This window comes from Salvelinus fontinalis, chromosome 20 (assembly GCF_029448725.1).
Source record: "Salvelinus fontinalis isolate EN_2023a chromosome 20, ASM2944872v1, whole genome shotgun sequence".
In the NCBI taxonomy this organism is placed as follows: domain Eukaryota; kingdom Metazoa; phylum Chordata; class Actinopteri; order Salmoniformes; family Salmonidae; genus Salvelinus; species Salvelinus fontinalis.
This window is the reverse complement of record NC_074684.1, coordinates 23,517,140-23,544,834: the sequence shown is the minus strand read 5'-3', so window position 1 is coordinate 23,544,834 and position 27,695 is coordinate 23,517,140. Positions and strand designations below refer to the sequence as shown.

The following is a 27,695-nucleotide window of genomic DNA, read 5'->3' as shown; positions in this document are numbered from 1 at the left end:
TTGCCTTATGTATGGAAGCATGTTGTTTTACTGATTCATTGTATTATTTCACACAACTGCCTGCCTACACACACACACACACACACACACACACACACACACACACACACACACACACACACACACACACACACACACACACACACACACACACACACACACACACACACACACACACACACACACACACACACACTGTTCTACTGTTTGTTTGCTGTTGTATTTGTACTGTTGCCAGTGTCTTCTGTATGTGTTGTCCATTTTGTCTTAAATGACATTTGTTCTTAATTTACTTGCCTGGTTAAATAAAGGTTAAATAAAATAAATCCCTGGAATACTTGCCTGGGAATGTCAAGTATAAATTACATATATTACTCAATCGAGCCCTCCAGGCCAAACCCAACAAGCCCTTCAGGTGTCATCACAGATACATACAGTGTAGCAGATCTACACACTTAAAGTACCTAGGCATCCATTACAGCCTGTGACTGTGGAAAGGAGTTTAGAGGAGTTTAGTTTGTGTCTCATAATACACAGTGTACCCATTGTTTTCTGTGTCCTGTAGTGGAGAAACATAGGGAAGGATAAAGACATTCTCACTGACAGATATTTGAATCTTTCACTCTGTTTCTCCACAATGGGACATATAATATAATGGGTACAAAAGGCTAGTTTCCAAACAGAGTGAAGGATGAAGACATTGTCACAGACAGATAGCCCTTGATGGCTGATGTCTTTGTGTCCGTCCCTGCTAAGGTCAAAGGTATAGGCCCAGACCACTGAGTCTAATTGCTAACTGCTTGTCGGTCCAATGCAGACATTTGGGCGATTGGCTGCATCTTTGCGGAGCTGCTGACATCGGAGCCCATATTCCACTGTCGCCAGGAGGACATTAAGACCAGTAACCCCTTCCACCACGACCAGTTGGACAGGATATTCAGTGTCATGGGCTTCCCAGCAGGTCTGACCAGCTCGCACACACACACACACACACACACACACACACACACACACACACACACACACACACACACACACACACACACACACACACACACACACACACACACACACACACACACACACACACACACACACACACACACACACACACACACACACACACACACACATGCATGATAAGACCATGTGAAACACAGTAAAAGTCCAGGTACATTCTCACGGTCATGAAAGTCATGACGTATACTATGTCCTCATCAACCTTGACCTTCTCATGTGCTTGTTGTCATTGCTACAATATGTACAGTAGATGACATTATCCTCTGAAGACAGCATGTGCTTAGTCCAAGTATAAGAATTGGGTTAAAGTGACTGAAGCTTTTCTGTTTGAATTGGCCAGATAAAGATTGGGAAGACATCAGGAAGATGCCAGAGTACCCCTCCCTTCAGAAAGACTTCAGGAGAACGACGTGAGTGGCTTGACATTCTGACCATACCTAGGCTTTCTCGGCTGTCAAAAGATACCTGAACCTTTTACACACATCTTACATCACGTTTCAACCTTTCTCTCAAGGAGGCAGCATGTTGAGACTATTCCCCTGCTTTAAGATGTCGGTTTTTGTCTTTGCTGGGTTTCACCCATTTTCAGGTATGCAAATAGCAGTCTAATCAAATACATGGAGAAACATAAAGTCAAACCTGACAGCAAGGTTTTCCTGTTGGTAAGCACACCTTCTAGTAACCTGCTTGCTTGAACATAGGTGCCAGTTTATGGAGGGCATGCTAACGTATCTACTCAACCACACAATAGGGTGATTTATACTTAAGCAATAAGTCACGAGGGGGTGTGGTATATGGCAAACATACCACGGCTCAGGGTTGTTCTTATGCACGACGCAACGCGAAGGTATATTGGCTATATACCATAAACCCCCGAGGAGCCTTATTGCTATTATAAACTGTTTACCAATGTAATTAGAGCAGTAAAAAATGTTGTCATACCTGTGGTATACGGTTTGATATACCACGGCTGTCAGCCAATCAGCATACAGGGCTCGAACCACCCAATTTATAATGGAGAATATAAGATAACAAGGCCCAATCTAGATATTAGTGCTGTAAAACCAATAAGCCTGGGCTGGCTGATCGGGTTTGCTTGGCACCACTAACCCAGTGTTCATTAACCACCTTTCAGCTCCAGAAACTCCTTACAATGGACCCCACTAAAAGGATTACGTCTGAACAGGCACTACAGGACCCATATTTCCTGGAGGATCCCTTACCAACCTCAGAGTGAGAGCTACTAAACTTCATTTTCCAAACACAGTCTAGATCATAGACATCCTCTCCACACATTAACACAGTTACATCTTCACCATGATACATCTGTCTGATAAACTAACAATGGAGATAGATGATTCAGTGAACTAAAGACAGCCCACTTCCAATTTGATTTCATAGTCATAGTCTGGTATTTGAATTTGATAGTTTCCTGTTTTTGAGTGGCCTGGTTGTGTTTTGGTTTTTCAACATAGATACAGTGCCTTGCAAAAGTATTCATCCCCCTTGGCGTTTTTCCTATTTTGTTGCATTACAACCTGTAATATACATTCATTTTTATTTGGATTTCATGTAATGGACATACACAAAATAGTCCAAATTGGTGAAGTGAAATGAAAAAAATAACTTGTTTCAAAAAATTAAAGAAAAATTAAAATGGAAAATTGGTGCGTGCATATGTATGAAGCCCCTAAATAAGATCTGGTGCAACCAATTACCTTCAGAAGTCACATAATTAGTAAGATTACACACAGGTGGACTTTATTTAAATGTCACATGATCTGTCACATGATCTCAGTACATATTACACCTGTTCTGAAAGGCCCCAGAGTCTGCAACAACACTAAGCAAGTGGCACCATGAAGACCAAGGAGCTCTCCAAACAGGTCAGGGACAAAGTTGTGGAGAAGTACAGATCAGGGTTGGGTTATAAAAAATATCAGAAACTTTGAACATCCCACGGAGCACCATTCAATCCATTATACATTTTTTTAAAGAATATGGCACCACAACAAACCTGTCAAGAGAGGGCCGCCCACCAGAACTCACGGACCAGGCAAGGAGGGCATTAATCAGAGAGGCAACAAAGAGACCAAAGATAACCCTGAAGAAGCTGCAAAGCTCCACAGCAGAGATTGGAGTATCTGTCCATAGGACCACTTTAAGCCTTACACTCCAAGGAGCTGGGCTTTACAGAAGAGAGGCCAGAAGAAAGCCATTGCTTAAAGAAAAAAATAAGCAAACACATTTGGTATTCGCGAAAAGCATGTGGGAGACTCCCCAAACATATGGAAGAAGATACTCTGGTCAGATATGACTAAAACTGATATTTTTGGCCATTAAGGAAAATGCTATGTCTGGCGCAAACCCAATACCTCTCATCACCCCGAGAACACCATCCTCACAGTGAAGCATGGTGGTGGCAGCATTGTGCTGTGGGGATGTTTTTCATCGGCAGGGACTGGGACACTGGTCAGAATTGAAGGAATGATGGATGGAGCTAAATACAATGATATTCTTGATGGAAACCTGTTTCAGTCTACCAGAGATTTGAGACTGGGACAAAGGTTCACCTTCCAGCAGGACAATGACCCTAAGCATACTGCTAAAGCAACACTCAAGTGGTTTAAGGGGAAACATTTAAATGTCTTGGAATGGCCTAATCAAAGCCCAGACCTCAATCCAATTGAGAATCTGTGGTATGACTTAAAGATTGCTGTACACCCATCCAACTTGAAGGAGCTGGAGCAGTTTTGCCTTGAAGAATGGGCAAAAATCCCAGTGGCTAGATATGCCAAGCTTATAGAGACATACCCAAGAGACTTGCAGCTGTAATTGCTGCAAAAGGTGGCTCTACAAAGTATTGACTTAGAGGGGGTGAATAGTTATGCACGCTCAAGTTTTTTGTCTTATTTCTTGTTTGTTTCACAATAAAAAATATTTTGCATCTTCAAAGTGGTAGGCATGTTGTGTAAATCTAATTCTAAAATCTATTTTAATTCCAGGTTGTAAGGCAACAAAATAGGAAAAATGCCCAGGGGGGTGAATACTTTCGCAAGCCACTGTATATCAAGAATAATTGGTCTTTGTACGCATAGCACCCAGCTAGTCTGTTTCTGATTATGTGTATCCCTCGTCTCATTCTCTCCTGTAGTGTATTTGCCGGATGTCAGATACCTTACCCAAAACGAGAGTTTCTAAACGAAGATGAGCCAGATGAGAAAACAGAGAAGGTAAATAGAGGTGAAATGCTTTGTGCTATAGACTAAAAGTCTAATACTGGGATATGCATCAACAAAACCCCCCCCCCCCACAATTCTGAGCCTTCTTTGTCCTTACGCTTTTATTAACAACTGTCATTGTGCTGTCTGAATAGACCCAGAACACCTTACTAAATAGACCCAAAACACCTTAATTATTAGACCCAAAACACCTTAATAAAAAGATGCAAAACAGCTTAATAAATAGACCCCAAATACCTTAATAGAAACAGTAATGTCAGCCCAGCAGTAGGGGTTTCATAAGGTTATTGAAAGTGCAGGGTAAGGGTCCATTGAAAATGAGCAGTCTGTGGCCTAGGGTAATTAAGTGTTCTGAGCCGCTGCCTCCGGACCACATATACCACTGCAGCAGCATGGATTTGATTCCGGCCCCATCTTTACTGTATAGCTCTGTCCTATCCAATAAACAGAAAATATGTGAGGAGTGGGACTGCTCCAATCCTTAATAATAAGGGAAGCGAGAAAGACATACCATGGGATAATAAGGATTAAGGACAAGCTGCACAACAGCAGCAGCTTCAGCCAGCACCACAGGAGAAGGGTTGGTCCAATCACCTCTGGAGGGGAACGTCACTCCAGTTAGCACGTCCCCTGATAGCATATCGGCTAAACAAAGATGAGAAATCAGAAGGTAAAACTCTGAAGTGTGTCAGGTGGTTGCCTTTAGTTCAAGGGATACAGGTGGATGAGTGAGATATGAATCGGGAGGGAACCCCAGGCATTCTCTATCATACACTTTTTCTATGAGAATCTCACTAAGCTCTCTATGCGTATCTCACTAAGCTCTTGACGTGTATTTCACTAAGCTCTCGGACGTGCATTTCACTAAGCTCTCGGACCCGTATTTCACTAAGCTCTCGACTCGTATTTCACTAAGTTTTTGGACGTGTATCTCACTAAGCTCTCTATGTGTATCTCACTAAGCTCTTGACGCGTATTTCACTAAGCTCCGTACGTGTATTTCACTAAGCTCTCGGACGGTATCTCACTAAGCTCTCGACCCGTATCTCACTAAGCTCTCGGACGCGTATCTCACTAAGCTCTCGACGCGTATTTCACTAAGCTGTCGAAAGCGTATTTCACTAAGCTCTCGACCCGTATCTCACTAAGCTGTCGACCCGTATCTCACTAAGCTCTCGACCCGTATCTCACTAAGCTCTCGACGCGTATTTCACTAAGCTGTCGAAAGCGTATTTCACTAAGCTCTCGACCCGTATCTCACTAAGCTCTCTATGCGTATCTCACTAAGCTCTCGACGCGTATTTCACTAAGCTGTCGAAAGCGTATTTCACTAAGCTCTCGACCCGTATCTCACTAAGCTGTCGACCCGTATCTCACTAAGCTCTCGACCCGTATCTCACTAAGCTCTCGACGCGTATCTCACTAAGCTGTCGACCCGTATCTCACTAAGCTCTCGACCCGTATCTCACTAAGCTCTCGACCCGTATCTCACTAAGCTCTCGACCCGTATCTCACTAAGCTCTCGACCCGTATCTCACTAAGCTCTCGACGCGTATTTCACTAAGCTGTCGAAAGCGTATTTCACTAAGCTCTCGACCCGTATCTCACTAAGCTCTCTATGCGTATCTCACTAAGCTCTCGACGCGTATTTCACTAAGCTCTCGAAAGCGTATTTCACTAAGCTCTCGACCCGTATCTCACTAAGCTCTCGACGCGTATCTCACTAAGCTGTCGACCCGTATCTCACTACCTCTCGAAAGCGTATCTCACTAAGCTGTCGACCCGTATCTCACTACCTCTCGAAAGCGTATCTCACTAAGCTCTCGAAAGCGTATCTCACTAAGCTCTCGACCCGTATCTCACTAAGCTCTCGAAAGCGTATCTCACTAAGCTCTCGACCCGTATCTCACTAAGCTCTCGAAAGCGTATCTCACTAAGCTCTCGACGCGTATCTCACTAAGCTCTCGACCCGTATCTCACTAAGCTCTCGACGCGTATTTCACTAAGGTCTCGAAAGCGTATCTCACTAAGCTCTCGACCCGTATCTCACTAAGCTGTCGACCCGTATCTCACTAAGCTCTCGACGCGTATTTCACTAAGCTCTCGAAAGTGTATCTCACTAAGCTCTCGACGCGTATCTCACTAAGCTGTCGACCCGTATCTCACTAAGCTCTCGACGCGTATTTCACTAAGCTCTCGAAAGCGTATCTCACTAAGCTCTCGACGCGTATCTCACTAAGCTGTCGACCCGTATCTCACTAAGCTCTCGACGCGTATCTCACTAAGCTCTCGACGCGTATCTCACTAAGCTCTCGACGCGTATTTCACTAAGCTCTCGAAAGCGTATTTCACTAAGCTCTCGACCCGTATCTCACTAAGCTCTCGACGCGTATCTCACTAAGCTGTCGACCCGTATCTCACTACCTCTCGAAAGCGTATCTCACTAAGCTGTCGACCCGTATCTCACTACCTCTCGAAAGCGTATCTCACTAAGCTCTCGAAAGCGTATCTCACTAAGCTCTCGACCCGTATCTCACTAAGCTCTCGAAAGCGTATCTCACTAAGCTCTCGACCCGTATCTCACTAAGCTCTCGAAAGCGTATCTCACTAAGCTCTCGACGCGTATCTCACTAAGCTCTCGACCCGTATCTCACTAAGCTCTCGACGCGTATTTCACTAAGGTCTCGAAAGCGTATCTCACTAAGCTCTCGACCCGTATCTCACTAAGCTGTCGACCCGTATCTCACTAAGCTCTCGACGCGTATTTCACTAAGCTCTCGAAAGTGTATCTCACTAAGCTCTCGACGCGTATCTCACTAAGCTGTCGACCCGTATCTCACTAAGCTCTCGACGCGTATTTCACTAAGCTCTCGAAAGCGTATCTCACTAAGCTCTCGACGCGTATCTCACTAAGCTGTCGACCCGTATCTCACTAAGCTCTCGACGCGTATCTCACTAAGCTCTCGACGCGTATCTCACTAAGCTCTCGACGCGTATTTCACTAAGCTCTCGAAAGCGTATCTCACTAAGCTCTCGAAAGCGTATCTCACTAAGCTCTCGAAAGCGTATCTCACTAAGCTCTCGAAAGCGTATCTCACTAAGCTCTCGAAAGCGTATCTCACTAAGCTCTCGAAAGCGTATCTCACTAAGCTCTCGAAAGCGTATCTCACTAAGCTCTCGAAAGCGTATCTCACTAAGCTCTCGAAAGCGTATCTCACTAAGCTGTCGACCCGTATCTCACTAAGCTCTCAACACTTATCTCACTAAGCTCTCGAAAGCGTATCTCACTAAGCTCTCGACGCGTATCTCACTAAGCTCTCGAAAGCGTATCTCACTAAGCTCTCGACGCGTATCTCACTAAGCTGTCGACCCGTATCTCACTAAGCTCTCGACACGTATTTCACTAAGCTCTCGAAAGCGTATCTCACTAAGCTCTCGAAAGCGTATCTCACTAAGCTCTCGAAAGCGTATCTCACTAAGCTCTCAACACTTATCTCACTAAACTCTCGATTCATATCTTACTTGAGGTAAAGGTCACTAACGTGGAGCTGTTCCCCTGATAGCAGATAGGTTACAGGAGGCTTTACTTGGACCATAGTGTTACTGATAATGTACTGTTGGCTGGCTGGTATCAAACACCATGTTGTGAATATACCAAACCTTATAGAAAGCAGGTGCTTGTATGATGCCGAGCTAAATCAGTGTGTTTGAGGTGAAGGGGAGTGTATGCATGTGTTACAGCCAGAGAAATACCAGTCCCCTTCCCACTGAGCGGTTTCTGCGAATCACCGGCCTTGCATCACATTGGCAGCTGTTCTCAAGTAGGCAACACCTGATACAAGTGTTGCCTCAGAGCAGCCGTCAGGAAGGCTGCAGGGCCTCTGTGCCAACCAGGGCCTAGAGGGTATGAGAGGGACTCATTGTTTTAGCTGACCCAAACTTTCACGTGTCTCAGCCTCGTGGTCGTGGAGCTGTTGAGAAGTGATAAGCTGGACTGAAGGCTTGGAGCGTAGTTCTTGTTAAATCATTTCAGCCCACTGTTTACCAGGCCCAAACAAACACTGCAATACTGGGAACATACTTCCCAGTTCCCAAATACTGTGAACAGTTACCATGATTGATCAGTGAGCGATTTGTACATTTGGCTGTTGTTGAACAGTAATGTTGTCTTGATACCATTTCTTGAGTTAGCAGACCTTATTTACAATGTGCATGTATGGAATATGTTTTGTATGGATAGGAAACTGTGAGTGTGTTGGTGCAAAATCGGAGATTACAACAAAGTTGTACACCAAGGAAACTGTTAGTATGTTGGTGCACAATGGAATATTATTGCAGTCTCCATCTGTTAATCTGTATCTGTCCAACTGAACATTAATGTGTTTGTCCTCCATCAGAACCAGGTCCAACAGCACCAGCAGATGACAGCCCAGGCCCAGGCCCAGCAGCAGAGTGGCACCCAGCAGGCTTCTAACCAGCAGAGCTCCACCCAGACCAACGGCAATGCAGGGGCCACTGGACCCAACGCCGGGGGAGGCCTCCAGCACGGCCAGGACCAGGGGCCCCCCAACAAGAAATCTCGCACCGGGCCCTCAGGAGCCTCCTCAGGCACTGGGATCCACCAGGTTTGAGTTTTTACAGCCTTACATACATCCATAGTATTACTGTCCGTTTTTTAATTGAAAGGAGATGGAAGGCGATGGCAGTCACCAACAGTTTATAACCTACGGCATGTTTGTTATCTAGGGTTGACTTATTCAAATTTGCTTAATCCAAATAGGCCCTTGGAGGACCCAGAACTTGTGCCATCAACAGTGTTCCTTTATTAATGATTCATTTGACTATGGAGTAAAAATGAATGGCTGTGAACTTTTCCCCAAAGAGCCCTCAAGGTTTAAAACACGTACAGACGCGTACACCAGAATATGTCAGGGACGTGCAAAACACGTGTTGTGCTCGGTTAGTGAACAGACACAACCCCCTCAACTCAGACCAGAGTGGAGTATTGTGCTAGCTAGTAGGATTGCAGGTCATGTTATATCAGAATGATAATGTCATTCCTCCAGTGCACACTAGCCTGTTGATAAATGTGACAGCAAAAAAAGCTGCCCTCATTGTTGTTCCCCCTCTTGGCGCCTGCTCTATCTTTGACTGAGCCCCTATCATGGTGTGAGAGAGAGAGACAGAGTTGGAACAAGAGTGAGTGAGTGAGTAAATGAGAGAGAGAGAGAGTGAAATACTGTAGTAAGAGCAAGAGTGAGTTAGTAAGTGAGAAAGAGAGGGACTATGAGCAAGAGTGGCAGAGTGGAAATCATGGTACAGAGGAAGGGAGAGTGTATTACATATGAGAAAGGTAAGAAAAAGGTGATCTCCCTGTTGTCCGGACCTCAATGGTGTTCTGTTCAGAGGTGTCTCCTCCTGGCTAGGCTCGGACCCTGTGGGGTTCTGGACTGACTGACTGATGAGGTGCTAGGCTATATTTAGCAGGGGGCTGAGGCTGCATGTGGACAGCTGCTGGACTCTTCAAAGTCAAGCCTTAGCAGAACAGATGTATTAATATCCCCTTGCTTTCTGAATGGGCAGACAGAGCTAGCTTGCTGTGGCTGTGGCGTCACATTCAACGCCCTACTTTCCCCCTCATTGATCACTTTCCCCAAGGCTATAGTATCCTAATGTGCACAACTCGCTCCTCCTTTCTGCCTGTGTGTGTAGATAGATAGACTGCTAGACAGGCGGTGACTGGAATTAGTTTGGCCGATGTCTCCGTACTTCAGGGGTTTCAGCCATGTTCTTCTCCTATTCCCTCAACCCTCCATTCAAGCCCTCTGGGTCTCAGTCCAGCTGTAGCTCCTCAGGGCCTAAGAAATGTTTATCATCTAAAGACAAGGGACTTCTGCCTTTTCTTGCCTTTTTAAGGGGACATTTGGCCTTGGGCCCAGTCTGAGTTGGTTAGCGTGAGTCACGGCCAGTAATTAGTCATTGATTCAGAGCCTGCATTCTTCATAGCTGTAGTGTAAGGTGTTTAGTTAGCCCTTCTGTTGATGTGTGGCTCAGTCCCCTTTTAACCCAGATCAGTAATTCATTCAGACCCCCAGGTCTTCGGCATCAGCCACTTTAGATCTTATTTTACTCCATTGTGTGATATACATTATACTTTTTAGGATATAGAATTGTAGGTCATGGTACTGTAAATGGCTTGGAATTGGGTCTGTAGTCTCTGGCTAAATATGTTGAGAAATCCATGAGAAGTAGTCCACATCTTTAGATGCCAAGTAAACAATAGTGGAAAGCTATGGGGGTATGTTGATAAGCACTACAGATCTATGGCTGTGTACATCATGCTGCTCTATTTGACTCGTTCTTGACCTATAACTTATTCAGACAGCTTTACAATTGCAAACATTGCCAACAAAAGTAATTTCCCTCCAACAAGGTCTCCTAAGGTAAAGTTATGGAATAATTTATGTTGTATAGGTTTTATTTTCAAACCCCATGCAAGGTCAAAATAAACAATGGTATTTTTCCAGTGGTGTTGACGGAAAAATAATTAATGACAAATGTGGTCTCTAGCTGTCAACTGTTTACTATTTCCTCTCCATTATTTTCTCCACTTCAGCACTCCAGCTCCCGCCTTGGATACCAAAGCAACGTCCGAGGTTCCACTCAGTCCCAGGGATACTCGTCGTCATCCCAGCAGAGCTCACAGTACTCACACCAGTCACACCGCTACTGAGGCTCTTAGAACAGGCCAGGGGCCTCTCCCAAACCAACCCTCGACCAAAAACAAACCTTAGCATAACCTCTCACCTCCCTCTGGCCAAGGTATTACTGACTCCTCATCCTGATCAGACCTCATTATGTGTCAGATAATTCCAACAACACAACAATCACTCATTATCCGCCTTCATGTCAGCCCTACTACACTGACTAACCCTGGCCTCACTTCCACCCAATGTCCTCACACTTACCCACCCGAGGGTAATATGAAGGCCAACTCAACATAGGAACCAAAAACAAACCCTGCCTCCTTGAGGGGTAGGACAATTTTTTTTATCATCATCAAGTGGCAAAATCGATTGATACTAGATTATAAGAAGGAAACACGTCAGGTGCAACTCACTACACACGCCTACTACACAAAGACTAAGAACCATGACACTTACAAAAAACATGTTCTTCAAGAGGAAGAATTGCAGCTCTGTTCATATATAAATATATACTACCTTTTTTTCTTTGTTTAACAAGAGACTTGTTTTTGCTTGTTTTTTATGTAGAGTTTGTTTACTTTGATTGTGGATGTTTTTGTAAATATTGTTCGATATAGAAGAAGATGGGATGAAACAGGAAAATAGCCCTTTACTGTCATCACTTTTCTTCACTGTACAGTTGTTTACCCTGGATATCTTTTACATCCAGATCGAAGCAAAAGGAAGAAAATGAGCCAATCCTTTCCTGATGACAAAGATCTTCTTCTGAGATCTTCCCCCTGGCTTGGAAATACATTTGTACAGAAGAAAGTTAGCTCTTAAGCTGATGTGATTGCAGGGAATTACGAAATACACTATTTTATCTTAATCTTGTTATAAAAACGTTTGTTTTCTAATTTTAAGCCTTTTGTTTTTCTAGATTTGTAGTCTGAAAGTCTGCATTGGAAGGAACCTTTTATCAGCCTTTCTTCAGTCTGCAGCAAGTTATGTAAGCATCTCTAGGTACCCCATGTCGCCTGACCGATAACAACTACCAAGCTACTGTTTTACTATGAGTCATGTCCATCAAGGAAACATTTGTTGGTGAATCTGAATGTTCTCCTTTCTGGCCAGAGGTGTTTGAGTGTGTGTGAGATGCTTGTTGTGGACACCTTGGGTTGACAGGTCTTACCATGGACACAGACGTCACTGAAGGTGTGTGTCATCATCATATACTGCAGCTAACAGTGTGTATGTTCCTGAGACAGTTACTGCCTGATAGTTTTTTATTTTCCATGTGTTTTTCTAGCTTTTAATGTTTCATTATTGCCCTTTACATGTGCAGTTTGTATTTCCTCTTATTCAGTCAAAGGACTGCACTGTTGAACAGCTCTTTAAAGACCTGGAACAAATCTGGGAAGTCTTGCGCCCCAGCCTCTTCAACTCCACACCCCTGGTATTAACCCAGGTAGAAAAAATGGTTTCTTATAGTACTTATCCTGTGAACTAGTTGACTGGATCTGCACTGTGTGTGTGTTTGTGTGTGTGTGTGTGTGTGTGTGTGTGTGTGTGTGTGTGTGTGTGTGTGTGTGTGTGTGTGTGTGTGTGTGTGTGTGTATGTGTGTGTGCGATTGTGTGCGTGTGTGTGTGCGTGTGTGTGTGCGATTGTGTGCGTGTGTGTGTGCGTGTGTGCTTGTGTGCGTGTGTGCTTGTGTGCGTGTGTGTGTGTGTGTGCCCAAACACCCCGAGAGACTGTAGATGGACATTGCATAAGACAGCCACTTCAGCTTCTTCTGTGACTAGGTAAGGGATGTGGAAACATTGACATCTAGTGGCTATTGACAGAACGGGACCTCTTGTTCAGTGATCGTGAACATGTATTGTGTTCAGTTAATGTCACAAGGATCAAGGCAATCTTTATCAAGACCGTGCATTACGATTCTTTAAACTGCCTTTTGTGATGTTCAGAAACACAAGTCGTGTTCAACTGGGATATGTTGACGATGATGATAATCAACACTGTCCTTTTGTAGCCAAAGGAGAGAGACTCTTATTTTGTTTTCTATAGTAAGAAAATATTCACAGAAACAATACAAGGTACTAACATGTATTGAACAACTGATCGACTGCTCTCTGTGAAGCTGTTTGCTTCTGACAGTGATACTGCACAGTTCTTCAGCGTTTGATTTGTCTGTCATCTCTGACTCAGTAAAACAGGTGGATTTAGAGAGCCCCTCGTATTGAGAGATCTGCTGTTGATCATCATCTGTCTGTCTATCTGTCTGTCTCCTTCTCTCTTCTCACAGACCAGATTTCTTTCTCAGCACTCCCAGGTTACTGAAGTACAGTATGTCTTATGTGTGTCGTGGTGAATGCCAAAACACTAGATGAACAAAAGGGACTGCTCCCTTCTTGTTCAAGATGAGTTCCTAACAGTCGCCCAGAATGTTTTCCATATCGGACTGGCTCTCTATTTGATGCTGATACATTGTACTGTATTGGTTTGGGTTTGAGTTTCTCTTTTCTATTTTCCGTATGATCTGGCAGGCACACAGGCCCAGTGGATTAACAACAGCCTTCCCAGAACAGTGGTGTTTACTCGGGAACAAAACCAGCAGCTATTGAAAGTTGTTTCTTTCTTTTATTCTATTGGCGCATATCTGAAGTATAGTTGAAGAGCATTGAGAATACATTAGATACTGTTTCTCAATTTATCTCTACACAAGCGAGGTATCAAAAGTATTATTCATTGTGAGGCTCCAACAAGTGATAGTGGGGCAAATAACTGTTAAACAGTTCCTATGCAAAATCAAAGAGAATGGTGCGATGCTTAAATTTTACTATGAGAGCATGAGAGTTTTCTTAAGGTTTTTAAAATTAGATATCCATTTCCACATCGTAATTCTAATGTTGAACATCGTAATTGAAGAAGGCATTCACTTGTTTCTTACAGCATTGTTAATTGTACTCTACATTAAATATTGTAAAGAAATATGAACTATATGGATGGTATATGGGTCGTTCCACAAGTGCCTTTTGCGTCCCTGTGATATTTTAAGTAGAAATTCTGCACCAATTTTGAATTTTAAAAGCCTGCTATATTAAATGAAGTGCCCTTTAATATAGACCACATGTAGAATTCAATCCAATCTGATTATTATATGAATAAAGGCTTGCTAAAGTGCGAAGATCCTGTATTTTGACATGTCCCTCAGTCAACCCTGTGTCACTTATAGGAAGATTTCAACCCACTTAATCCCAACATTTCTCCAAGTTTCACCACTATTGTAAAGCCCTAGTTATTTTGTTGCTTTGACAAAGTCATTTCTGAAGATTATTATTTATTTCATGTGATTAGTTATTCATTTACATCTCTCCCTCATTTTAAGGTCAACCCTGTTATGTGAACTCAACTCTATTTTTAATATGGTGAAACTATTCCTTCTCAAAACAAACATTGAACATCTAATAGTCAAATCATAGTGTAAAATCAGGTGAGCTGGTTCTACTCTTTTTGGCCATTTTCTGTTGTTTTGTGGTGGAAAACTGAGCTGTCGAGCATAAAAGTCAACCCTGTTACCCGTAGATATACAGACTAGAAATGTTTTAGCAATTTCTTATTTTTTTGTGAAGCTTGCATTTAATTGCCACTCCACATGCACACAACATGATTCCATTCCCCCTGTCACGATGGGATTTATGGCTGATTTAAGATGATATTGTCAACTATGTTACAGTCAACCGTGTTACTTTATTTGGAACTTAATAGGCACTTGCTATAGTAATTGTTTTTTAAATTTAACCTCTTGAGATGGAAAACATATTTTTTTATGAAGTTGGACATGTGCTCTCTATGACAGAATGTTAAAATTAGGTGAAATCCCCCCAAAATTTGGACCAAGTTACACTTCTCAAATGGCACCAAGTTGGTGGAACAACCCATACATTATACAATCATACAGTTGAAGTCGGAAGTTTACATACACTTAGGTTGGAGTCATTAAAACTCATTTTTCAACCACTCCACAAATTTCTTGTTAACAAACTATAGTTTTGGCAAGTCGGTTAGGACATCTACTTTGTGCATGACATAAGTAATTTTTCCAACAATTGTTTACAGACAGATTATTTCACTTATAATTCACTGTATCACAATTTCAGTGGGTCAGAAGTTTACATACACTAAGTTGACTGTGCCTTGAAACAGCTTGGAAAATTCCAGAGAATGATGTCATGGCTTTAGAAGCTTCTGATAGGCTAATTGAAATCATTTGAGTCAATTGGAGGTGTACCTGTGGATGTACTTCAAGGCCTACCTTCAAATTCAGTGCCTCTTTGCTTGACATCATGGGAAAATCAAAAGAAATTCTCAGAAAAATTGTAGACCTCCACAAGTCTGGTCCATCCTTGGGAGCAATGTCCAAACGCCTGAAGGTACCACGTTCATTAGTACAAACAATAGTATGCAAGTATAAACACCATGGGACCACGCAGCCGTCATACCGCTCAGGAAGGAGACGCGTTCTGTCTCCTAGAGATGAACGTACTCTGGTGCGAAAAGTGCAAATGAATCCCAGAACAACAGCAAAGGACCTTGTGAAGATGCTGGAGGAAACAGGTACAAAAGTATCTATATCCACAGTAAAAACGAGTCCTATATCGACATAACCTGAAAGGCCGCTCAGCAAGGAAGAAGCCACTGCTCCAAAACCGCCATAAAAAAGCCAGACTCCTGTTTGTAACTGCACATGGGGACAAAGATTGTACTTTTTGGAGAAATGTCCTCTGGTCTGATGAAACAAAAATAGAACTGTTTGGCCATAATGACCATTGTTATGTTTGGATGAAAAAGGGGACGCTTGCAAGCCGAAGAACACCATCACAACGGTGAAGCACGGGGGTGGCAGCATCATGTTGTGGGGGTGCTTTGCTGCAGGAGGGACTGGTGCACTTCAAAAAATAGATGACATTATGAGGAAGGAAAATTATGTGGATATATTGAAGCAACATCTCAAGACATCAGTCAGGAAGTTAAAGCTGGCTGATTTCTTTTGATGTATGTAAACTTCCGACTTCAACTGTATACAGTACCAGTCAAAAATGTGGACACACCTACTCATTCAAGGTTTTTTTTTATTTTTACTATTTTCTAGATTGTAGAATAATAGTGAAGACATAAACTATGAAATAGAACATATGGAATCATGTAGTAACCAAAAAAGTGTTAAACAAATCAAAATATAATTTAGATTTTAGATTCTTCAAAGTAGCCACCCTTTGCCTTGACAGCTTTGCACACTCTTGGCATTCTCTCAACCAGCTTCATGATGAATGCTTTTCGTACATTCTTGAAGGAGTTCCTACATATGCTGAGCACTTGTTGGCATTCCAGGTGAAGCTGGTTGAGAGAATGCCAAGAGTGTGCAAAGCTGTCATCAAGGCAAAGGGTGGCTATTTTGAAGAATCTAAAATATATTTGGATTTGTTTAACACTTTTTTGGTTATTACATGATTCCATTTGTGTTATTTCATAGTTTTGATGTCTTCACTATTATTCTACAATGTATAAAACAGTAAAAATAAAGAAAAACCATTAAATGAGTAGGTGTGTCCAAACTTTTGAATGGTACTGTGTTTATATATATATACACGCCATGAACAAAAGTATGTGGACACATGCTTGTCGATAATCTCATTCCAAAAATGGGTATTAATATGGAGTTGGTCCCTCCTTTGCTGCTATAACAGCCTCCACTCTTCTGGGAAGGCTTTCCTCTCGATGTTGGAACATTGCTACGGGGACCTTCTTCCATTCAGCCACAAGAGCATTAGTGAGGTTGGGCACTGATGTTGGGCGATTAGGCCTGGCTCGCAGTCGGCGTTCCAATTCATCCCTAAGGTCTTTGATGGGGTTGAGGTTGGAAGCACAGAATCGTCTAGAATGTCATTTTATGCTGTAGCATTAAGATTTCCCTTCACTGGAACTAAGGGGCCTAGCCCAAACCATGAAAAACAGCCCCAGACCATTATTCCTCCTGCACCAAACTTTACAGTTGGCACTATGCATTGGGGCAGGTAGCGTTCTCCTGGCATCCGACAAACCCAGATGTGTCCGTCGGACTGCCAGATGGTGAAGCGTAATTCATCACTCCAGAGAACACGTTTCCACTGCTCCAAAGTCCAATGGCAACGAGCTTTACACCACTCCAGCTGACGCTTGGCATTGCGCATGGTGATCTTAGGCTTGTGTGCGGCTGCTCGGCCATGAAAACCCATTTCATGAAGCTCCCGATGAACAGTTCTTGTGCTGATGTTGTTTCCAGAGGCAGTTTGGAACTCGGTAGTGAGTGTTGCAACCGAGGACAGGCTATTTTTACGTGCTACGTGCTTCAGCACTCAGCGGTCCTTTTCTGTGAGCTTGTGTGGCCTACCACTTCAAATCAAATCAAATCTAAGTTTATTTGTCACGTGTGCCCTATACAACAGGTGTAGACCTTACAGTGAAATGCTTACTTACAGGCCCTAACCAACAGTGCGATTTTAAAGTAAAAAATAGGTATTAGGTGAACAATAGATAAGTAAAGAAATAAAAACAACAGTAAAAAGACAGTGAAAAATAATAGTAGCGAGGCTATATACAGTAGCGAGGCTATATACAGTAGCGAGGCTATATACAGTAGCGAGGCTATATACAGTAGCGAGGCTATATACAGTAGCGAGGCTATAAACAGGCACCGGTTAGTCGGGCTAATTGAGGTAGTATGTACATGAATGTATAGTTAAAGTGACTATGCATATATGATAAACAAAGAGTAGCAGCAGCGTAAAAGAGGGGTTGGGGGGGAGCTGGACAATGCAAATAGTCTGTGTAGCCATTTGATTACTTGTTCAGGAGTGTTATGGCATGGGGGTAAAAACTGTTGAGAAGCTTTTTGATCCTAGACTTGGCACTCCGGTACTGCTTGCCATGCGGTAGTAGAAAGAACATTCTATGACTGGGGTGGCTGGGGTCTTTGACAATTTTTAGGGCCTTCCTCTGACACCGCCTGGTGTAGAGGTCCTGGATGGCAGGCAGCTTAGCCCGAGTGATGTACTGGGCCGTACGCACTAACCTCTGTAGTGCCTTGCGGTCGGAGGCCAAGCAGTTGCTGTTCTAGGCAGTGATGCAACCAGTCAGGATGCTCTCGATGTTGCAGCTGTAGAACCTTTTGAGGTCTGAGGACCAATGCCAAATCTTTTTAGTTTCCTGAGGGGGAATAGGCTTTGTCGTGCCCTCTTTATGACTGTCTTGGTGTGTTTGGACCATTCTAGTTTGTTGGTGATGTGGACACCAAGGAACTTGAAGCTCTCAACTTCACGGCCGAGCCGTTGTTTCTTCTAGACGTTTCCACTTCTCAATAACTGCAGTTATAGTTGATCAGGGCAGCTCAAGCAGGGCAGAAATTTGACGAGCTGACTTGTTGGTAGGTGGCATCCTATGGCGATGCCACGTTGAAAGTCACTGAGCTCTTCAGTAAGGCCATTCTACTGCTAATGTTTGTCTATGGATATTGCATGGCTGTGTGCCTGATTTTATACACCTGTCAGCAGCCGGTGTTGCTGAATTTGCCGAATCCACTAATTTAAAGGGGTGTCCACATCATTTTGTGTGTGTGTGTATATATATATCTAGACATGGGTATATATATCTAGACATGGGTATATATACAGTTGAAGTCAGAAGTTTACATACACCTTAGCCAAATACATTTAAACTCAGTTTTTCACAATTCCTGACATTTAATCCTAGTAAAAATTCCCTGTTTTAGGTCCGTTAGGATCACCACTTTATTTTAAGAATGTGAAATGTCAGAATAATAGTAGAGAGAATGATTTATTTCAGCTTTTATTTCTTTCATCACATTCCCAGTGGGTCAGAAGTTTACATACACTCAATTAGTATTTGGTAGCATTGCCTTTAAATTGTTTAACTTGCGTTAAACGTTTCGGGTCGCCTTCTACAAGCTTCCCACAATAATTTTGGCCCATTCCTCCTGACAGAGCTGGTGTAACTGAGTCAGGTTTGTGGGCCTCCTGGCTCGCACACATTTTTTCAGTTCTGTCACGTTCCTGACCTGTTTTCTGTTGTTTTGTGTACATGCTTGTGTGTCACGGTTCGTGTACGTTATCTCATTGGTATTTCGTGTTCTCGTTTATGTGGTGGAGCATTCATTTTAGAGTGGCGTCGTGTTCACCTGTTTGTGGTATTAAATTAGAACGCTACTCTGAACTCTCCTGCGTGTGACTCCTTCCTCCACTACACCCCGGGCATTACAAGTTCTGCCCACAAATTTTCTATGGGATTGAGGTCAGGGCTTTGTGATGGCCACTCCAATACCTTGACTTTGTTGTCCTTAAGCCATTTTCCACAACTTTGGTAGTATGCTTGGGGTCATTGTCCATTTGGAAGACCCATTTGCGACCAAGCTTTAACTTCCTGACTGATGTCTTGAGATGTTGCTTCATTATATCCACATAATTTTCCGGCCTCATGATGCCATCTCTTTTGTGAAGTGCACCAGTCCATCCTGCAGCAAAGCACCCCCACAACATGATGCTGCCACCCCATGCTTCACCGTTGGGATGGTGTTCTTCGGCTTGCAAGCCTCCCCCTTTTTCCTCCAAACATAACGATGGTCATTATGGCCAAACAGTTCTATTTTTGTTTCATCAGACCAGAGGACATTTCTCCAAAAAGTACAATCTTTGTCCCCATGTGCAGTTGCAAACAGTAGTCTGGCTTTTTTATGGCGGTTTAGGAGCAGTGGTTTCTTCCTTGCTGAGCGGCCTTTCAGGTTATGTCGATATAGGACTTGTTTTACTGTAGATATAGATACTTTTGCACCTGTTTCCTCCAGCATCTTCACAAGGTCCTTTGCTGTTGTTCTGGGATTGATTTGCACTTTTCGCACCAAAGTACGTTCATTTCTAGGAGACAGAATGTGTCTCTTTCCTGAGCGGTGTGACGGCTGCGTGGTCCCATGGTGTCTATACTTGCATACTATTGTTTGTACAGATGAATGTGGTACCTTCAAGCATTTGGAAATTGCTCCCAAGGATGAACCAGACTTGTGGAGGTCTACAATTGTTTTTCTGAGGTCTTGGCTGATTTCTTTTGATTTTCCCATGATGTCAAGCAAAGAGGCACTGAGTTTGAAAGTAGGCCTTGAAATACATCCTGTCACGACTTCCGCCGAAGTTGACTCCCCTGCCTGTTCGGGCGGTGCTCGGCGGTCGTCGTCACCGTCCTACTAGCCGCCACCGATCCCTTTTTCGTTTGTCTGTTTGTTTTGTCTTATTAGTGGCACCTGTTTTTTGTTTCGTAATGAGTATCCCTATAATTAGGAGTTTTACCCGCCCTTGTTTTGTGCGGGATTGTTTTTTGTTACGTGTGTGTATGTTTGGGTTTTGGCAAGTGTTCTCTCTGCGCCCTTGATGTTCGGGCTTATTCAGTTTTGAATTAAGAAAAAATATAAGGAATATTTTTTCCAAAGCGGCTCTCTCTCTCTCTGCGTCTGGTTCTTTCGCCAACCTAGTTCCGCGTGACACATCCACAGGTACACCTCCAATTGACTCAAATTATGTCAATTTGCCTATCAGAAGCTTCTAAAGCCATTACATAATTTTCTGGAATTTTCCAAGCTGTTTAAAGGCACAGTCAACTTAGTGTATGTAAACTTCTGACCCACTGGAATTGTGATACAGTGAATTACATGTGAAATAATCTGTCTGTAAACTATTGTTGGAAAAATGACTTGTGTCATGCACTAAGTCGAAGTCTTAACCGACTTTCCAAATCTATAGTTTGTTAACAAGAAATTTGTGGAGGGGTTGAAAAACAAGTTTTAATTACTCCAACCTAAGTGTATGCAAACTTCCGACTTCATCTATATATATATACCCATGTCTAGATATAGATGGGCACCTCTGTCCAACAGAGCCTGAATCACTAAGATTTTCATTCTACCACAAACTTGCTTGTCAACTTGATAGCTCCTAGTTTTTTAGAAGTGAATTCTTCTCTATAAACATATGAAAAAATCATATCTAGTTAGATAGTGACAGTGTGATACAAGTAGTGCATCGTCATGTTATCTTGTTGCTGATGTACTATGGCATTGACCCATTTGGAGGAATTAGAGCTACCATTGTCCCTTTTGCTTGTTTGCCTTTGCTGTGTTTTTGCTCAGTGTGATCAGATCTGCCTCCGCTGCTGCTTGGCTTGTTTGGGTTTTTTACATTCAGACTATAAAGTCCAGTGCACTTTCTCTCACATCTGTACCACCTCATAAGTTTTACAGGACTGAAACAATGCATGTTTTATGTGTGGACAGTGCCTTTTTTAGTCGGAGTGTTTATGTTTAAAGTTGCCATCACATGATGGGATTTTCAGGACTATGTTTATTTCTCTTTGTCCTACGCCTTCTTTTATAGTACATTTGAGTTTGTTTCTATATATATTTTTTGTTTTCATATTCATGTAGTGTGTTATTTACTAAATGTGTTATTTCCAAAATTTGTCAGCAAGCAGTTAAATATCAGCTTTGAGTTCAATGTATCCGATCTCGAATTTAATGAATGCAAAAAGTACAGCGTAGAATGATTTAGCATTTTCTCTTCTAATCAATATTGTCCAAACACATTGTTGAAACTGAAACACTGTACATAGGAACATATTAATAATTTGTCATTAAATCATATTGATAAGATAATTGTCTTTTCATGCACTGTTATTGCGGAAATATTTTGTGGTAAATGAAAAGTATATATATTTGTTCTTTTTTAGACACTAAAGATATGGCAGGTAATGAAAGTTATAAGCCAGATAAAGCTCTTTTTAGGAGTTCTTACACACAGTATAACTAATACCCATTGTTGCATGTCTTTCTGTCTTTTCCAATCCAGAACTTAAGCACTTATTGTCACCTTCTCAACAGTATGTACAGAAAGACAGACACTCCATTTGCAAAGTGCTCCTGTGATGCATCAAAATGCCTTCCGAGATGTTTGTTTAGGACTCTTGCGCATGTAGAGACACTCTCTTAGCCTGGTACCAGATCTGTTTGTGCTCTTCCAACTTCATTGTTTTAGCATGACAATGAGTGACAAAGATAGTACAAACAGACTGGCATTCAGGCTAGTACTCACTGACCTCCAAGATGAAGCCAATTTACCCATTTAACCAGAGCATTTATGGTATGCGTTTCCTGTTTTGAAAGAAAATATCTGTTTGGCTATACTCTCACCATGCCATTCAAGTCTCACAGAAAGACAAAGGGCAACACGATTGTTTGTACATATTTATGTCACGGAGCACTCCTCATCTCTCAGTTTGAGTAAGACGTGAAGTGTTCCACTCTGTTGTTGTGCTCTCTACACTACATCCCCCGGGCTCCGTGGCATGAAACAACAGTGCTTTGCAGGTGTGGGTGTCTGTCAACTCTAAAGAATTTTCTGTGTATTTTGTGTGTGTATAAATGTGTGTGTGCACACAGAAGACGTTCAAAATAGACACATGGCCTAAATGTATTGTGGTTCCATAGCTTTTATAAGTAAGGTAATGGCACAGAGCAAGAAATAAAAACAATACATTTCTTAAGCAGCTTTTAGCTACTTTGTCCTAATTTAACTGTACAAATGACTGTTAAATTAGATATAAGTTGTGTATATTTATTTTACATCCTCTATTGTAATAAAATCTCTTTTGCTTCAGATAGCAAGTCTCTGGTTCATTCCAATGTCCTGAGTTTGAGTTTGTGCAACTAGAGTATGAGAGATGTGTCAGTGTCACACTGTCTGATAAGACCCATGGTTTAGATTTCACTGGATTTTTAGTATCTTGATTTCTTGATATTGAAATACTCAACTATGGTCATGCTCACATACAGATACAGTACACCTCGAATGAAGAGAAAACATACGTAAGTTGTGTCCTCTTGTTTGCCCACATGGTGTCATCAGTGGGTATATTTGTATGGCGTGATTTTCCAGCTGCAATCCAGTCCGGTGACATTGAAAACTGTCATTATGGTGTCATTTTTAATAGTCTGACTCTGACATTTTTAATAGACTGACTCACTTGTTTTGAGACACCTTATCTTAAGCCGTGCATAAACTAACTATGATCAAAGCAAGTGCAAATGCAATATTATGTTTTTCCTCAAAATTTCACCAGCTTTAATTCCACTTTCTGGAGTCTCCTACAGTACCTTTTCAAGCACCTGGAAAGATAAAGGGGAAGATATGGTACTTGTGAATGGTTTTAAATACATTTTGTTCATGAAACTTCCTGAGACTTTTTATATAGTTCTGTGTTTAAAAATCAAGCCCTGTCACATTCACTATCAACACTGTGTTATTTATCTGCATGGGATTCCATGAGATGTGTCAAATGGGTGCCACATTTAAGATCATTTTATAGGCTAGAGGCCGCTGGAGACTCAACAGTGGGACCAGTGCAGGCAGGGCAAGTTGAGAACTGACATCAATCATGTAGTGATGGTGAACAGACAGAGGCTGAGTCCCAGATAGCACCCTATTGCATTTATAGTACACCCGAGTGAACTCCCAGGTCCCTGACTAATTACTTGTCCTACCACTTAGAGAAATGTATGAGCTGGAGGGTTCTCCGCAGAATGTATTAACACAGATGTGATCCCATTTCCACTCTGTCTTAAGGTGCCCCTCCCACACAAATGGGTTCTTCGGCTGTCTCCATAGTTCGCCTATAATGTGACCCTTTTTGGTTCCCGGTAGAAGCAGTGGTGTAAAGTAATTAAGTAAAAATACTTTAAAAAATCGTTTTTTGGGGGTATCTGTACTTTACTATTTATATTTTTGACAATTTTTACTTCACTACATTCCTAAAGAAAATAATGTACTTTTTACTCCATAAATTTTCCCTGACATCCAAAAGTATTTGCTACATTTTGAATACAAAAAATGGACCAATTCAGGCATGTATCAAAAGAACATCCCTGGTCATCCCTATTACCTCTGATCTGGCGGACTCACTAAACACACACATGCTTAGTTTGTAAATAATGTCTGAGTTTTGGAGTGTGCCAGGTATCTTTACTTTTACTCATCTTTACTAGCCTTTAATCTTTACTATAACCCTTTTTGGTTTCAGCTAGAACCCTTTTGGGTTCCACGTAGAACCCTCTGTGGAAAGGATTCTACATGGAACCCATAAGGTTTTTACCTGGAACCAAAAAGGGTTCTTCAAAGGGTTCTCCTATGGGGACAGCCAAAGAACCCTTATGGGGACAGCCCCGCTTGCCAAGCGTATTTCCCCCAGATTCTCAATCCAGTGAGACTGAAAATGTCTGAGTAGCACAGCAGTGGTCAACTCGCCATACAGCAGCCTAACACTGATTCCCTGGACACATGGGTCACATTCCTCCCATCCACTGTCTGATGCTTCTTTTATAGAGGCTCAGTGGCCCATATGAGGCAGAGACCAAAAGACAGACAGGCAGTAAAACACCTGTGGTGTCAGCACCAGTGGAGAGGCTACTGCATTTGTGAAGGCCACACTCTTAGAAAAAAGGGTTCCAAAACGTTTTTTCAGCTGTACCCATAAGAGAACCCTTTTTGGTTCCAAGTAGAACCATTTTTATGTTCCATGTAAAACCTTTTTTGGTTTCAGGTAGAACCTTTATGGATTCCATGTAGAACCCTCTGTGATAGCACCTTTTTTCTAAGAATGTATTATAAGGGAGCCACATGGGCATCAGTTATGGATGTGGAGTCCACTGCTTGAAGTGCCACTGAGGAATAATCTGATGGGCGAGGTCACCTAGAGAGAATAAGTTTCCATCCTCCTTGTTTGGGGGAAGATCATACTAGCCTAATGGGGCTTGGCTAGGGGCCTTACCTCGGGGAACATCCCAGGGGAGAGATGATGGTTCCTGGTTGTGTAACGGCTGTCAATGTCGTTCTCCTCCTCAGACGAGGAGGAGCATGGATCGGACCAAGATGCGGATTGGTAAGAGTTCATATTTTAATGAAACATCAACAAGACACTACAAATTACCAAAACAACAAACGTGACTAACCTGCAACAGTCCTGTGTGGCCCAAACGCTAACACAGGAAACAAACACCCACAAACCACCAGTGAAACCCTGGCTGCCTTAGTATGACTCTCAATCAGAGACAAACGATACACACCTGTCTCTAATTGAGAATCATACCAGGCCGAACACAAAACCCCACATAGAAATAGAAAACATAGACTGCCCACCCAACACTCACGCCCTGACCAATAAAGACATATAAAACAAGAGAAAACAGGTCAGGAACGTGACATAACCCCCCCCTTAAGGTGCGAACTCCGGGCGCACCAGCACAAAGTCTAGGGGAGGGTCTGGGTGGGCATCTGACCACGGTGGTGGCTCAGGCTCTGGGCGAGGTCCCCACCCCACCATAGTCACTCCCCGCTTCCGTATCCCCCTCCCAATGACCACCCTCCAACTTAACCCACCTAAATGAAGGGGCAGCATCGGGATAAGGGCCAGCACCGGGATAAGGGGCAGCAGCTCCGGGATAAGGGGCAGCAGCTCCGGGATAAGGGGCAGCAGCTCCGGGATAAGGGGCAGCAGCTCCGAGATAAGGGGCAGCAGCTCCGGACAGAGTGGCAGCTCCGGACTGAGTGGCAGCTCATGACTGGGTGGCAGCTCATGACTGGGTGGCAGCTCATGACCGGAGGGCAGCTCATGACCGGAGGGCAGCTCATGACCGGAGGGCAGCTCATGACCGTAGGGCAGCTCATGACCGTAGGGCAGCTCCTGACTGGCTGGCGTCTCTGGCAGCTCCTGACTGGCTGGCGTCTCTGGCAGCTCCTGACTGGCTGGCGTCTCTGGCAGCTCCTGACTGGCTGGCGTCTCTGGCAGCTCCTGACTGGCTGGCGTCTCTGGCAGCTCCTGACTGGCTGGCGGCTCTGGCAGCTCCTGACTGGCTGGCGGCTCTGGCAGCTCCTGACTGGCTGGCGGCTCTGGCAGCTCCTGACTGGCTGGCGGCTCTGGCAGCTCCTGACTGGCTGGCGGCTCTGGCAGCTCCTGACTGGCTGGCGGCTCTGGCAGCTCCTGACTGACGGACGGCTCTAGCGGCTCCTGACTGACGGACGGCTCTAACGGCTCGGGACAGACGGGCGGCTCTAATGGCTCGTGGCAGACGGATGGCTCAGACGGCGCTTGGCAGACGGATGGCTCAGACGGCGCTGGGCAGACAGATGGCTCAGACGGCGTTGGGCAGACAGATGGCTCAGACGGCGTTGGGCAGACAGATGGCTCAGACGGCGTTGGGCAGACAGATGGCTCAGACGGCGTTGGGCAGACAGATGGCTCAGACGGCGTTGGGCAGACAGATGGCTCAGACGGCGTTGGGCAGACGGATGGCTCAGACGGCGCTGGGCAGACAGATGGCTCAGACGGCGTTGGGCAGCCGGGCAGTTCAGGCACCGCTGGGCAGACGGGCAGTTCAGGCACCGCTGGGCAGACGGCAGACTCTGGCCGGCTGAGACGCACAATAGGCCTGATGCGTGGTGCCGGAACTGGAGGTACCGGGCTGAGGGCACGCACCTCAGGGCGAGTGCGGGGAGGAGGAACAGGGCTCTGGAGATGCACTGGAAGCCTGGTGCGTGGTGTAGGCACTGGTGGTACTGGGCTGGGGCGGGAAGGTGGCGCCGGATATGCCGGACCGTGAAGGAGGACACGCGCTCTTGAGCACCGAGCCTCTCCAACCTTACCAGGTTGAATGGTCCCCGTAGCCCTGCCAGTGCGGCGAGGTGGAATAGCCCGCACTGGGCTCTGCAGGCAAACCGGGGACACCACCTGTAAGGCTGGTGCCATGTACGCCGGCCCGAGGAGACGTACTGGAGGCCAGATACGTTGGGCCGGCTTCATGACATCCGGCTCGATGCCCAACCTAGCCCTCCCAGTGCGGCAAGGTGGAATAGCCCGCACTGGGCTAAGCACGCGTACTGGGGACACCGTGCGCTTTACCGCATAACACGGTGTCTGACCAGTACGACGCCCTCTCACTCCACGGTTAGCCCGGGGAGTTGGCTCAGGTAACCAACCCGACTTCGCCACACTCCCCTTTAGCCCCCCCCCCAAGAAATTTTTGGGTGAGCCTCTCGGGCTTCCAGCCTCTCTTACGTGCTGCCTCCTCATACCAGCGCTCCTGGGCTGTGGCTGCCTCCTTCTCCTCCCGAGAGCGGCGATTCTCTCCCACCTTAGCCCAGGGTCCTTCTCCGTTGAGTATTTGCTCCCATGTCCATTCCTCTTCTCTCCATTGCTTTTGCTCTTGCCGTCCTTCTCCAATCCGCTTGGTCCTGGTGGGGTGGGTGTTTCTGTAACGGCTGTCAATGTCGTTCTCCTCCTCAGACGAGGAGGAGCATGGATCGGACCAAGATGCGGATTGGTAAGAGTTCATATTTTAATGAAACATCAACAAGACACTACAAATTACCAAAACAACAAACGTGACTAACCTGCAACAGTCCTGTGTGGCCCAAACGCTAACACAGGAAACAAACACCCACAAACCACCAGTGAAACCCTGGCTGCCTTAGTATGACTCTCAATCAGAGACAAACGATACACACCTGTCTCTAATTGAGAATCATACCAGGCCGAACACAAAACCCCACATAGAAATAGAAAACATAGACTGCCCACCCAACACTCACGCCCTGACCAATA

The 27,695-nt window shown here is 44.1% G+C and overlaps 1 protein-coding gene across 1 annotated transcript in view; it reads left to right on the top strand.

The window, feature by feature from the left end:
• Positions 1-16,068, top strand: part of LOC129817545 (cyclin-dependent kinase 19-like) — a 68,307-nt gene extending 52,239 nt beyond the window's left edge. The window contains exons 7-13 of the mRNA XM_055872921.1: positions 818-961; positions 1,361-1,430; positions 1,610-1,682; positions 2,156-2,253; positions 4,175-4,253; positions 8,660-8,887; positions 10,879-16,068. Of these exons, the coding sequence (XP_055728896.1) occupies positions 818-961; positions 1,361-1,430; positions 1,610-1,682; positions 2,156-2,253; positions 4,175-4,253; positions 8,660-8,887; positions 10,879-10,995 (809 nt within the window). The 3' untranslated portion in view covers positions 10,996-16,068. The remainder of the gene's footprint in view (positions 1-817; positions 962-1,360; positions 1,431-1,609; positions 1,683-2,155; positions 2,254-4,174; positions 4,254-8,659; positions 8,888-10,878) is intronic.
• The last annotated feature ends 11,627 nt before the right edge of the window (positions 16,069-27,695 follow it).